The following is a 14770-nucleotide window of genomic DNA, read 5'->3' on the forward strand; positions in this document are numbered from 1 at the left end:
GTTACTTACTGCTTTTGTAAGTAACTTATTTTTCTTCCCAGATTGTCGTATCCTTGTGCATAATAAGGTCTTCATTTACTATTCTTTAAAAGCTAATAAAATTCAATATGTAATGATAACTGTGTTGTAGACTGCACCATTGTTTCCCAAAAACGTTTGGGGGAGAGCATTCCAAAGCCCCCTCTGTAGTGGCCAGGCTCACTCATTGCACTTGGTATGTACCGTATGGGGACTGGTCTGAAAACATTTTCTAGGGCTGCTTTTGGTTTCCAGTCTGGCCCTGGAAGGAGCGGGAGCCTCGTACTGCAAAATAAAACCAGCCATGTAAAAGTTTGTCACTGGGATGCAGCACCAATCTTCCCATTACATTATTTAGTTTTTTGTAAATTCTTTCAATATAACAATTTAAGAGGGGTATTTACAACAGAAGTGGAGGAGCATGTTGTTATCCTCCTTGGCTTAATGACACGGTCCACCACTGTTTATATACAGGAAGATCCTCCTTCCTGAACATAAAAAATCCAAGGCATTTTGCTTTTTCCATGTGTACTGCATAAGGCTGCACACATGGAAAAAGCAAAATCGAGGAGAAATAAAGCATTTATCCTCGTTTCGTCTAGTTAAGTCCAGGTGTTTCCTGGTTTTAATTTTGGCGCAGCCTCCTATTTACGCTGCCCTTGTAAATAGGAGGCAGCGTTAAAAAATCAATGGGTGCTGCAGTGGAACACCCATCGCAACACCCACTGCCCACCTCTTTCACGTGAAGTATTGCATGAAAGGGGGGGTCTTATTTGCAAAGCAGCGTTAAGCCACAGAAAGTGGCTCAACGCTGCCTTCTACATAAGGCGAAGCCCATATCGCCACGGGAATATCGCAAAAAGTGACGTTTCCATGGGGATAGGGGCTTGTAAATCTGCCCCAAAAATTGTTAGTAATTCGAGTTTTTCTTTTGTGTACACCTCTGTTTATTTTGTTCGAATTACTGTTTTAATGTTTGAAATTTAAATCCTACAAATTGCTTGGGGGTCCCCGGCTTCCGGTGGTGACTCAATGGGGGTCCACAGGAGTAAAAAGTTTGGGAACCACTGCTGTAGCCTATCGGTCAAGGAAACTCACACCAGCGGAGATAAATTACACCATTACCGAAAAGGAGCTACTGGCGATCAAGGACGCATTTAAGGAGTGGAGACACTACTTAATGGGAGCAAGACATACAGTAACTATGTTCACCGACCAGCGAAACTTGAAGTTTTTAAAAATCTGCTAAGGCCCTCACTCCAAGACAGCTCAGATGGTCATTATACTTTGCGGATTATGACTTAGTAATTACTTACCGACCAGGAACCAAGAATGGAAAGGCAGACGCTCTGTCTAGACTGGACATGGAAAAAAATAGAAGACAATCAGGAACCAAGGGCGATTATTCCAGAACACAAGGTTATAGGGGCAGTGCGTCAAGAAACGATTGAAGAAAAAGTGACAGGAGCTATGTCGGTAGAAGAAATGACTGAATGGGCAGAACAGGAACCATCCAGACAAGTTTTACAAGGTTTACCCTGGAGAGAAGGGAAATGATATTTGCCAACTCAAGAACTTCAACAATCGGTATTGGAAGAAAATCATGATAGTCGCCTAGCGGGACATAAGGGCATACAAAAGACTGAAGATCTGACAAAAAGAGACTACTGGTGGCCACAAATGACAAGAGACATACTCACCTAGGTAAAGTCTTGCTGGGTCTGTGCTAGGGGAAAATGAGAACGACAACCACCAAGAGGGCTTCTTCAATCAATGCCCACACCCCTACATCCTTGGCATACAGTAACAGTAGATCTGATTGTAGACTTGCCTTCTAGTCAAGGGTATAACTCCATATTGGTATTCGTAGATGCGTTCACTAAGATGGTGCACTTTGTTGCCTTAAAAGGAACTCCAACAGCCAAGGAATTGTCCGTACATTTTAGTGAACACATAGTCCGAACCCATGGTATACCAAAGATAATAATCTCAGATCGGGAACCCAATTCCTTTCACGCTTCTGGAAGGCATTTATGGAAGGGTTAAGTATTGAAACAAGATATTCTAGGAGCTATCACCCAGAAACAGATGGGCAAATAGAGAGTTTCAATCAGGAATTAGAACAGTACTTAAGGTTGTTCATGTTTGATCAAGAAGGGGACTGGCCAGAATATTTGTGGGCTGCAGAATTTGCACACAACAATGCAAAGAATGTGTCTACAGGTTTTTCCCTTTTTTAATCTAAATTATGGTAGGCATCCAAACTCTTCGATAATAGGTAGTGCAATTGGTTTTAGTGTTGCTCTAATGTTTCCCAGAGGTGGCATAGGAAAAAGGCATCTCTGTTCCTGCATAAGTTACATGTGCGTGACCTGACAGCAGGAATTTTCAACTGGGTAGGCAGCTTTTCAGACCAGTTAACCGTGGTATATTGCTTCTTAGTTCCTCTACAGACTTATGTGTCTAGATGGATCATGGAGAAGACCATGCTCCTAGACTCAGTGTCTGAATCAGATAGGCACAGAGATAAAAACAATTTTAGTCAATGATTCGTCTGCAGAGGTCTTCAACGGTTTGTTAAGCAATCAAGTGTACTATCAGAGGGGGTCTTTGTTTCTCCCTGCAGAGAGAAGTTGATGGTGCTTGCCAAGCCACTCTCTCCAATAGTTCCAACTGCATTTTGAGAGATAGATGGCAGGAAACAAAGGAGAAGGTCAGAGACTTATCTCCAAAAGGAGTTAATAAACAGTCAGACTTTTTTGCGTCTGGTCTATGAAGGAGAATGTGTAGGCTGGTTTCTAGCCTGGCGAGCCACAGAGTAAAAACCGTAATTTGATTTTGCAAGTTAAAGATCCATGTACGAATCGGCTCACGGATAGGACTGAGGAAATTATGCAAGTTTTCTACCAGTATTACTCCACCCTGTACCCGGATGATACGGTTGGTGGTGCAGAGGGGTTTGCAGAGCAAAAAATAGATGATTTCCTGGCAGGCCTGGATCTGCCCTCTTTGACATCTGAAGCATCAGCAAAATTAATAAACCCAATTTCAGAGAGTGAGACCAGGTCTGGAGGTAATAGGTCAAGCATTCCACCTTATCACTTTTGTGTATTCTTATTGTGTCAACCCTATTTAGCACCATCTCTGTTCTCTACTTCCAGATCACATCAGTATTTGCTTTGATTAGAGCAAAGTGTGCCACCTATAAGCTATTGGTGTCCTACTAAGCCAAGGGGTTCCATACGTACGGTACTATGATGGCACAGGAAATTAATAGGTATGTAATAAAGACGGAGTTCAGTAATTGAGTCACTTAGTTCATAGTTGTTGGGTTTTTAATGGAGACCATGCTGACAACTAGATATTATTATTCCAATTGATATTTGTCAGAACTCATGTTTATACCTTTTAACAGTAACCACTCACATAGAAGGAGGCCCCTAAAGGCGGATAGCAGGCAGATTGGACGCGGGAAAGAGCCAATTACAGTCTGAAGGGACCCAAACTACCTGAAAAAGTTTATAAAGTGCTAACAAAATCACTAATGCATTAAGACATCGCCATACAAACAGAGAAAATCCCAAACAATTAGTAGGACAAAGGAATAAAGAAAATATGTCTTTATTTATAATATTTTATCAAAATTTGTAAAAGAAAATGACATATAACATGATAACATTCCAGCACTAATAAATATATATGTGGTCCCACACTAACATACTCTCAATACACACGAACAACCACAAACCCAGACATACTCATACACTCGGACAGCTCAAAATGAGTTCAACATATGGAACATTATCAAGCACAAAATACATAATCATTGCAATGCTCAAGTTGATTAGAACTCATGATACAAGGTACATAATGGACATCAAATAATCAGTGGTCATTCAAGTATCTTCTTATTAGGGAAGGTGGAAACAAACGGAGGCAAGTGGTTCTCTAGCGCTCGTTTCGATGTCTAACCTGACTATGGGTCACACCTTCATCAGGGCGGACAGATCAAGTGTGAGACACAAGAACAAATGCGCCTGGATTTAAAGCATCTAAGAACAACAACGGCGATAACCAGGTAAAAGGATGAAAAGCTCACAAAACGGGATCAAGGTACTTAATTAGATATCACTGTGGTGTGGTCAGGCCAGTTGACTAATTACTTTTCTTCGTATCTCAAACTATTAACATGTGGATTCATATGACCTTCTGGCCTGACCACACCGCAGTTGTATCTAATTAAGTACCTTGACCCCGTTTTGTGAGCTTTTCCTTATTTTACCTTGTTATCGCTGTTGTTCTTGGATGCTTTAAATCCAGGCGCATTTGTTCTTGTGTCCCACATTTGATCTGTCGGCCCTGATGAAGGTGTGACCCATACTCGGGTTAGACACCGAAACGCACGTTTGCGCAGGAGAAACACTTACCTCTGTTTGTTTCCACCTTCCCTAATAAGAAGATACTTGAATGACCACTGATTATTTGATGTCCATTATGTACCTTGTATCATGAGTTCTAATCAACTTGAGCATTGTAATGATTATGTATTTTATGCTTGATAATGTTCCATATGTTGAACTCATTTTGAGCTGTCAGATTGTATGAGTATGTCTGGGTTTGTGGTTTTTAGTGTGTATTGAGAGTGTGTTAGTGTGGGACCACATATATATGTATTAATGCTGGAATGTTATTATGTTATATGTCATTTTTTTACCAATTTTGATAAAATATTATAAATATAGACATTATATTTTCTTTATTCCTTTTTCCTACTCATTGTGGGGGGTTTTCTCTGTGTGTATGGCAATGCCTTAATGCATTAGTGACTTTGCTAGCACTTTATAAACTTTTTTCAGGCAGTTTGGGTCCCTTCAGACTGTAATATACCTAATCACAGTACACACCAAAAAAACACCAATTGCTCTGCGGTGGTGGCATGAGAGCAAGAGCAATGTCATAAAAACAGTTCACCTACAGTTTGCAAAACATAGCCAATGGTTAATAGTTGGACTAAAACCAAGAGGAAAATATTAATATGCAAAAAGCAATAAAGTTAATACATTTCCATTCTTACAGCACCCTAAAATCAGCAACTCATAAAATCACCCATATTTCCACAGTTCTTACTGATTCACATCCAAATAACAGCAAACGTCAAAGCAGTCCGGTCTTGGACAGTTTAAGAATACACCCCATTTTGATTATTGTATGTGCTGTATATCTGTAAGAGACAGTTAGTTGTAGATTCCTTCCCTTAGAATTTCCCCCAGGCGGCAGTCTGGATCCAGAGATTTTTCTTTAGCTGTACCCCTGCACGTCGGTAGGTGGCATCAATCGACTCCGCGTCTGTCGCCGCCGTTGTGGTCACTGGATTGACGTCGCGGTGCGTACTTAGACGATGCCCCTGCGCGCGGACATCAGTTCTTTCTTTTTCCGCACCAGCCTAGCACAGATCCGGAGAGAGCTACCCCTTAGCCGTCTGGTGTGATTTCAAGTGTGTGCCAAGGACTGAAACCTAGTTTTCTTACAAAACCAACCTACAATAAAACAGTAATAAAATAAATTAAACTGAACAGAAGAAGGAAAAGTAAGTGGAAAACTCAATTGAAAAACAAATCACAAGAAACAGAGGGAATACAAACCAGCTTTAAATAGATTGATTTTAAAGTGGTGCATTTACTAAAATGTTGTTCTGCAGGAAGAAGACAAGTGTTCACAGGTATGACATTTTGAAAGCTTTTTTATTTTTTATTTTAAACAAACTCTCTTGGCTTATAGTGATTCTGGGGCATTTCAAGACCTGTTAATAGTTATGTCAGGTTGGCTGTTGAATGAACGTTTTAGGAAAGGCAGAGAATCTTAAAAAGGAATACAAAAGAAAGCTAGTGCAGGTCAAAAGAGATGGTGAACATGCGATCCAGCCTTTGTTTTCTGTGTAGGACGTGAGCATCTTAAGGAAAAGTAATCTTGAGAGAGAGAGAGCCAGGGTAGAAGCTAGACACGCTTAACAACACTATGGGGCAGATTTATGAAGGCCTTGCGCCGCCGGTGCGTCACTTTTTCCCATGTTAAAAGTGACGCACCGGCGGCGCAAGGCCTTCATAAATCTGCCCCAGTATTTCCACTAATTTTGTCTATAAGGAACTAAAAGTTTGGTTCTGGTTCAAAGGCAGTGAAAAATTCGACATCGTTGTATTTTCTGCAAGAAGAAAAGTTGAAAAGCAAAACAGATTGGGGCTAGACTCGAGTAGAAACTAAAATTTAGGCTACCAGGGTCTGATGCACAGAGATCTCAGAAGATGCTGCACTTACTGCTTTCTTGCCGCATTGAGTAACGGAGTCATTGCTTTCTGGTCCGTCGCAGCTTCAGTAGCAGTTTGTGCGGCGATAGCATATCGGGCAGGGCTGTGGTCAGCGCTCTAGTGCATATGGCTATAAAAGCCGATGCCAGGCCGGACGTGCCGCTGGTGCGCTGAAGGTGCACCAAAGGCAAGCCCGTCCACGTCTAGACGCTGCCAGGATCCCTGGCTCTCCTGGGGGAAGAGGTAACAGATCCCACCGATACCACTACTCATCAGCTATTCTTCATCAACTGAGGATGCCGAATAAAGTTGGCACCCCTCAACAATTTTTATGCACCAGTAGCTTACCCCATATCCTAAAGGGCCCGATGGCGTGCTACAACTGTCATCTTCAAAACACCATCGAACTAGGGAGCCTTACGGGGACTGATTCCGGCCCCAAACCTATTAATAATGGTATTGAAAACCTCCTCTGTAATGTAAGATCGCTAGCTAAACACATAACCAAGATATGGGATCTAATCACCTCTCAGGCACCGGAGATCTGTTTCCTGACGGAAACATGGCTGAATTCTTCCAACCTTCCAGCCATTACCCTAGCTATTCCGGATAATTCTACGTTCATTAAACTAGGCTGAGGTTTAAAATCAGGAACCGGTCCCAGGATGCTTGTTTCCGGTGCAGGGAAGACATGGCTTGGCAGTTCGGGCTGGACTGTTCCCATGAGGCACAGGGTCAGACTGATTTGCATATGGTCATGTCTGAACTGGGGTGGTGGAGTGAGCTAAAGAATGATGATGGATGAAACTCAGATCAGTTGACGGGGGGTGAGTGTTTGATTTGCTCAAGCGCTCCATTCAACATCCCCTTCGGTATCGCTTAAAATCAGGAGGAGGCATTGCCATAGCGTTTAAAAATACTATTAATGTAACATGGATTACAACGACCATCCCTGACTCAATGGAGTTAGGTATTTTTAAAATAAAGTTCTACGCTACAGACAGCTGGAACGGAGCCTTGATGTATCGCACCCCAGGATATAAAGCAATCTTTAGTCAACAGTTGGTGGAATAAATAGCCACTAAAACATTTCTCCTCCTCCTGGGTGAATTTAATTACCACCGGGAAGACAACACATATTCTGAAGTGGCGAAGCTATTAGCGTACCTGGAAACACTGTCTGTCCCAACGAGTCAGAGGCCACACGCGGGCTACTCACTTGACCTGCTAGTCTCTAATACTGAACTTCTTGAAAGTGAGCTACCAATTCCCCTCACATGGACAGATCATGTTCATATTTTCTTTCACGTTCAGACTCCTCAAAGCCTCGACACAAAGAGAAATAGTAGACAGACATCAACCGCTTACAGGCCGTGGCAGCTACTCACTCCCGAGGCTTTTAGTGAAGCCTTTCACTTCAGTCTGCCGCAAAGTAATTCTGAGGTCACCAACCTACTGGAGTCTTTCAACGCTGCCTTAACTGAAGTTTTAGATTCAATAGTCCCATATAAAAACTATAGCTCCATCTAATGTCGACCGTCTGCTCCCTGGTTTACCACTGAGCTAAACTAGAAACATTGAGGTGTAAGAACTTAGAGAGACTCTGGCGTAGAAGTATTAAGCCTCATGATAAGGATATTTATAAACAAGCCTTATCTTGTTACCATCATAATATCAAAATTGCAAGACGAAATTCTATTATCAATCAAATTGAACAGGCAGGAAACTCCTCTAAAGCACTTTTTAATATGGTTCAAGACTTTACCACCCCATGGGCATGTGCCCAGTCTTCCACAGAAACTCAGTGACTCATTGGCCACCTTTTTCAGGAGAAAATCTACCAAATCTATGCAAAATTCAATACTTCACCTTCTCCCAGAGGAGGGCACACCAGTACTGATTCAGATCAGTTAAAGGATGTGCCTTACATCCTAGATAGTTTTCCACCCTTCCCCTTGGAGGAAATCTGTAGTTCACGGACGACAGCCAAATCAGGCTCTCCTTTGGACATTTGACCCTCCGTGCCCCCCCCCTTCAAGTAAAGTCTCTGCTATCCTATTACCTTGCCCCAGTTATCCTTGAAATATTCAACTGCTCTGTGAAAACTGGCACCATTCCAGTTGAGTGGAAGGCTGCCTGTGTACGTCCTATTTTTTAAAAACCTACCCTGGACCAAAAGTTTCTGGCTAATTACTGCCCCATATCTTTGCTACCTCTTCTGGGCAAACGACACAAAAGCCTAATTAACAAACAACTAGTAGCCGTTCTAGAATCCAATTAAATTCTGGACTCTTTGCAATCCGGCTTATGACCAGGCCACAGCACGGAAACAGCACTCTTGGCAGTGGCAGATTCCTTGCGTCTTGGGCTTGATGCAGGAAACCCAGTCATGCTTGTGCTATTATATCTCTCCACAGCCTTCGACCCAGACGCTCGCGCGAGGATGCTGGAATGGCTGTGAGAGATCGATACACAAGGCGCCGCACTCAAATTCTGAAAGATAGACATCAAATTGTCATCTTGTTCCCATATTCTTTTCGCAAAACGATATTGGACAAGGGTGTCCTGCAGGGCTCCTGTTTGAGCCCCACTTTATTTAATATCTATATGGTTCCCCTTGCTAAGATCGCAGAGCGTTACAGCTTTGAAATAATTTCATACGTGGAGGACACCCAATTGATGTTTACATTTGAACCTGACCTGACTGCTACAAAAAAGGGCTTCGCCCTGGGCATGCTAGCCATCTCTGATTGAAGGAACGAGAACTATCTCCAATTAAATGTAGACAAGACGGAGATTATGCGGTTTGGAAAGGCTTCCTCCATCTAGACAGATAAATGGTGGCCTTACCAACTGGGGTCTACCCCTGTTCCCAAACAATCTGTGAAGACTCTTGGTATGAAACTAGACCAAGCTCTAATGATGAAAGAACACATTTTGGCCACTACTGGAGTATGTTATAATAACGTGCCTTCTGCACAGAATATTTCCCTATCTTCCAACTTCTGCCAGAAGGACTCTAGTCAAGCCTTAGTAATAATTAGGATAGACTATGGCAATGCTTTTTTTGGCAGTTTAGAACAAGACCCTAGTTGTCAAACTTCAGGTAGTCCAAAATACTGCAGCCAGGCTCGTTCTCAATTGTCCTTTGGGTACTTCTTCGGCCCCACTGCTGAAGGAACTGCACTGGCTGCCTGTGAAAAAATGTGTTGTTTTAAGATCTGCTGCCTTACCTATAATGCCCTAAAATGAAAAGGGCCATGATATCTGCAACTAAAAATTAAAGCGTACACATCTAACCGTAGCCTAAGATCCCATGATAAAGCCTTAAAGTGTGTTACGCCCATTTGTTTTGACTCCTAGTGGAGGAAAGGCTTTCTCCTACCTTGCTCCCTACTATTGGAACAAGTTTCCTCTTCACGTTCGTTCTTGTACAAACTACTGTGAATTCAGAAAATTACTTAAAGCTCATCTATTCGAAAGAGATTATGTTCTAAAGAGTTCAGAAGCATACAGTGATCAGTGGCCCTAAGATTTTTTTTGCTATTAAATCACCTAAAAGTAGTACCTTAAGATATCATTTGGTTGTCATTGGTCACTGTTGGAGTGAAATGTTCCACTTGTCCACCAGATCTTTTAATGTCTTCATGTAGATGTTAAAAAGAAATGGGAACACAGATAGCCCTGTCGATGGCACATCTTAGAATGTGGCCCTACGTGGAGGATCACTTGCATGTACTGAGAATATTCCAACTAGACCGAAGAGCACCATCTCCTACGCAAACCTCCCCCTTGATAAATCAAGATTGATAAGAATAAGCAGCATCCCATGACAGACCATGTCAAACCCTTGTGGCATTCAGAAGCAGGAGAAGATCCCTCTTTCTTTCACCCCCTCAATGACATTCTAGCTTGACCATGGTGTCATCCATCACCTCGAAGGTAGCTGTCTCTGTTCTGCACCCAGCATCAGTTCCAGATTAGTTGGTGTTAGGAAGGAGTAGTTTCTGTCCTGTAACTCCAGTTCTGTAGTATGGGTATCTCTGTTATAGTCATAATCTAGTGAATAGTCCCGCCCATGTGCGCGGACCCGGGAGCAATCAAAAATAATCTCTTAAGTTGTCCAAACATGCAGAACTGCACAGACACTTAAGAGAGAATTTAAAGACAGATAATGCAGCCTATATCCACAGGCTACACTGTCCAGTACTTCGACTAGAAATTCCACCAAAAGTCCACAAACAGCACAGCCTGTCCAGGGTTTTCTTACAGAGAAAACCTTGCCTGTAACAGCAAAACCCTCTGGAATGATAGAGAGGAAGAAGTGGACAGACAAGCCCCACAGGCTGCCATTATGTGGCTCAAAACAGGATACTGTGCCTTTAAGAGAACTTTCCAGAAGCCTCACAGTATCCCAGAATGCACTGCAGGTCCCTTCCACCTTCAGTTCTTTTTGAAGGCGTAACACGCCAGACCTGTAGTATTTCTTACATGAATATCTCTCTCCACCGGGGAGGAGGGCGGGCGCTTATGACTATAACAGAGATACCCCTACTAAAAAACTGGAGTTACAGGACAGAAACTACTCCTTCTGTAGTAGGGGATCTCTGTGCATAGTCATAATCTAGTGAATAGAATGGCAAGCCCATCCCCACACCAAAGCGGCGGTGGAGAAAAGAGAAATAACACCACTACTGTGCGAACAGATTTCGCAGCGAAGCCTGCCCAACCCGAGCATCTGCCCTGGCAACAGTGTCCAGACAGTAATGCTTAACAAAGGTATGGACCGACTTCTAAGTGGCTGCCCTGCAGATATCTGCAAGCGGAACACTACGGAGCAAAGCAGTCGTGGCAGCTTTGCCCCTGGTGGAATGAGCCTTAGGTTTACCCCCTAAGGTCTTATCAGCCTTTTGGTAACACAATTGTATACAGGACACAATCCACCTCGAGATGGACTGTTTAGAGGTAGCAAGACCGGTCCTGACTGATCCATAATTGATAAACAATTATTCTGACCTACGAATATCCTTGGTTTTATTCAGATAAAATTTCAACACCCTCCTAACATCCAGGGAACGCAGAGACCGTTCCGCTGGAGATGAAGGATCCTGAAAACTCGTAGGCAAAGTTATAGTCTGGTTAACATGGAAGTCCGATATAACCTTCGGAAGAACTTTTAGGGTGAGTACGCAGAACAACCTTAGCAGCATGAAATACAGTATAAGGTTCCTGGCCACACAACGCCTGAATTTCCCTCACCCTGCGGGCCGATGTAATGGCCACGAGGAACGCCGCCTTCCAGGACAGGTGCTGCAATGAAGCCTTATGAATAGGTTCAAAAAGCCCCTTCATCCATCAGGACAGCACCACGTCCAATTCCCATGAAGACGAAGGAAGCCGGACAGCAGGGAACACTGTCTTCGAGCCTTCCAAAAAACACTTTGATCACAGGGACCTGAAAGAAGGAAGTCTGTGAAGGCCATGTCCTGTAGGCCGTCAGCGCAGCAAGATGAACCTCAATGCAATGGACATTAAGGCCAGATTGCGCCAGGTGTAGAAGATACGGAAGGATGACATCTTCCTTCTATGTCCGTAGGTCATAGTCCTTGAACTTGCACCAGATGCAAAAACCTCTTCCACTTGTAAGCATAAGAAGTCCTAGTGGAAGGTCGCCTAGCCTCCTTCAGTATGTCCATACAAACTTCTGGTAGATTCAAATGGACATAACGCACTACTCAGGAGCCATGCCGCCAAACTCAAAGACGAGAGGTTGGGGTGCAACATCTTCCCCCCGAACTTCGTGAGAAGATCCGGCCTGCACGGCAGCCGTATCTAAGGAAGGAGAGACCGGTGAAGCAGGTCCGTGAACCACCACTGCCTGGGCCATTCCAGGGCAATCAGGATCATCCGCGCCCTGGACTGGGACAGTTTGATGAGTACCGCCGGAATCAGGGGAATGGGCGGAAAAGCGTACAGAAAGCTGTTCGACCAGTTAATCCATAACGCATACCCCAGCGTCCCCTGCTGGTAGTACCCGGAGGCGAAGTCTCAGCATTTGCTGCTTTCGGCGGTGGAGAACAGATCTACGTCTGGAGTCCCCCACCATGCGAAGACTTCTCCTAGTACTTCGTCGTTTATGACCCATTAGTGGTCTTCCTGAATCAGACTGCTCAGTGCGACTGTCCGAACCTTCTGCACACCTAGCAGATGGGTAACCATGATCGTCAGTCCTCCGGCTAGAAGCCAGCGCCAGATCGCCTGCGCCTCCTGCGACAGAGTGCGCAATCTCGAACCCCCCTACTTGGTGAGGCAATACATCGTGGGCGTATTGTCCGTCTGTACAAGCAGAGAGTTGGTCTGGAAGGACGTAAGAAACGCATTCAGTGCCAAGTGAACAGTTCTGAGTTCCAGTAAATTGATGTGATACGTGGACTCCAACGGGGACCACATTCCTTGTATCCGTAAGTCTCCGGAATGTGCCCCCCCCCCGCCGTGGCGAGACGCATCCGTCACGATAGTGTGTGCGGGAATGTCCTTGTGAAAGGGAACCCCTCTGAGGAGATTCTCCGCCGAACACCACCACTTCAGAGACTGAAGCGCATGCAGAGACAGTCATATCCTGTCGTCCCAAGATCCATTCCTCTGATCCCACTGATCCTCCAAGCACTCCGCAAAGGTCTCATGTGCAGCCGTGCGTGTGGCGTGAGGAAGATACCAGAGGCCATCGACCCCAGTAGAGAAGACACCGTCCCCACTGTTGTAGATGGAGCGGTCATAAGAGCCTAAGCCTTCCGAAGGAGTGATAATCGTCTCTCCTCCGAAGGAGACACGCTTGCTGACAGCGTATCGATGGAGGCTCCCAAGTACTGTATGCACTGGACCGAAATCGGGACAGCCTTGGACATGTTGATGTGCAACCCCAGCTTGTTCAAAAGAACGCACGTCTTCTGGAAGTGTGCTAGAGCTTCCGAGAAAGAGGAGGCCTTGATCAACCAATCGTCCAGGTCCGGGTAGACAAACACCTCGTTTATCCTCAGGTGTGCAGCTACCACCGTCATGCACTTCGAGAATGTTCTGGGCGCAGAGGGCAGCCCGACTGGCAGTACTGTGTACTGATAATGATTGGTGCCGACTCGGAATCGCCGGAAGTACGCATCGTGTAGACCTATGACAGAGCCAATCTCCCTGTTGCAGCTGAGGAGAAAACCTGATGCAACGATAGCATGCGAAATTCCTCTCTCTGCGAATCCACCTGTTTGCTTGTCACAAATCCAGAATGGACCTGAACTCTTTCTTGTCCTTCTTGCGAACCAGAGAGAACCGGGAGTACAGACCTCTTCCCCTTGAGACAGAGGCACGTCTCCTATCGCCCTTTTCCTGAACAGGATATCGGCCTCCGCCTGTAGCTCGCGCAGCTGAAACTGCGAGCTGACCGGAGGAATAGCTGGAGAAGGGCTGATGAACCGAAGACTGACTTAGACCCGGCCGGCCTTTGTTCGCCGAGGAGCAACAAGCTCTCCCGCGTATGCGCACAATATACTTGTGAAGTATTAAAGGCGGCCCGGGACCACAGACAAACCCTGGGAGGAAAAACGCCGCTAGAAAGGGAAGGAGGCCTCAAGCCGGTCTCCACGCCCCAAACCTACAGCCTTCCAAAAGTCTCGAGTCAGACTTATGCGGGCCACTCACTACCCCAATGGCAGCCCAAGGGTTGCCCAAAGAACGGGAGAGTAGAAGCACCCTGCTGAGCCGCAGGCTGCAGAGACGTCCGACGAAAACAAGTATGGCAACGTAGGACAAACCCACAATACTTGGGGGTCGGCAGGAGAGAAAACTCCGCTCCGACACCGATGCTTAGAACTGAAACCATCAGGTCTCTTGTAAGGCTTCCCTTCTGTCTCTTGGCAGGGGAACCATAAATCGGTGAAGAACACACCCCCACACAGGGATCCTACCACAACCGCCCAGCAACAGCGGGCCACAGCATGACGTCTACGTGCCGCCACCCCTGCGACCAAGTCAGAAATACATTCGAAGCCAGAACCTCCTGGCAGGTGGTAGCGGACCAAAGCTAAGTACCGCCAACCAGTTAAGAGTCGGAGAGGGACTCCCCGTACTCGAGGAAGACGCATCCCCGGCATCAAGGCACGGGGATTCGCAGACTGAGGGGCCAAAGGCCCCTGCCTAGCCGATGAGTAGGCATGCGAATACTCAAAACAAAGCAAAAAAGGACCAACGTCCCTCGCTCACACGTGGTGAGTAGCCACAGACTCCCATCAGAAGGGTTCCTCGATGCCGATCAACTGCTCGGCGTCGTGAGTGGACGGTGCCGGGAACACAAAGTCCCCTACTACGAAGAGGGGCTCACCACGGAGCGAGGCCTGGAACAAGACCCAGGCCGCAAGCACCGGTAAGTGTTCCGCGGCTGTAACCCATGACGTTGACTTCAC

General features: G+C 45.3%; 1 protein-coding gene across 1 annotated transcript in view; it reads right to left on the reverse strand.

Moving 5' to 3' along the window:
- Nucleotides 1-5393: 5393 nt before the first annotated feature.
- The window catches only part of SLC2A4RG (SLC2A4 regulator), a 351419-nt gene continuing 342042 nt past the window's right edge, over nt 5394-14770 (reverse strand). Inside the window, exon 9 of the mRNA XM_078651682.1 lies at nt 5394-5555. Within this exon, the coding sequence (XP_078507808.1) occupies nt 5543-5555 (13 nt within the window). The 3' untranslated portion in view covers nt 5394-5542. The remainder of the gene's footprint in view (nt 5556-14770) is intronic.

Source organism: Lissotriton helveticus, chromosome 7 (assembly GCF_964261635.1).
Source record: "Lissotriton helveticus chromosome 7, aLisHel1.1, whole genome shotgun sequence".
Taxonomy (NCBI): Eukaryota; Metazoa; Chordata; class Amphibia; order Caudata; family Salamandridae; genus Lissotriton; species Lissotriton helveticus.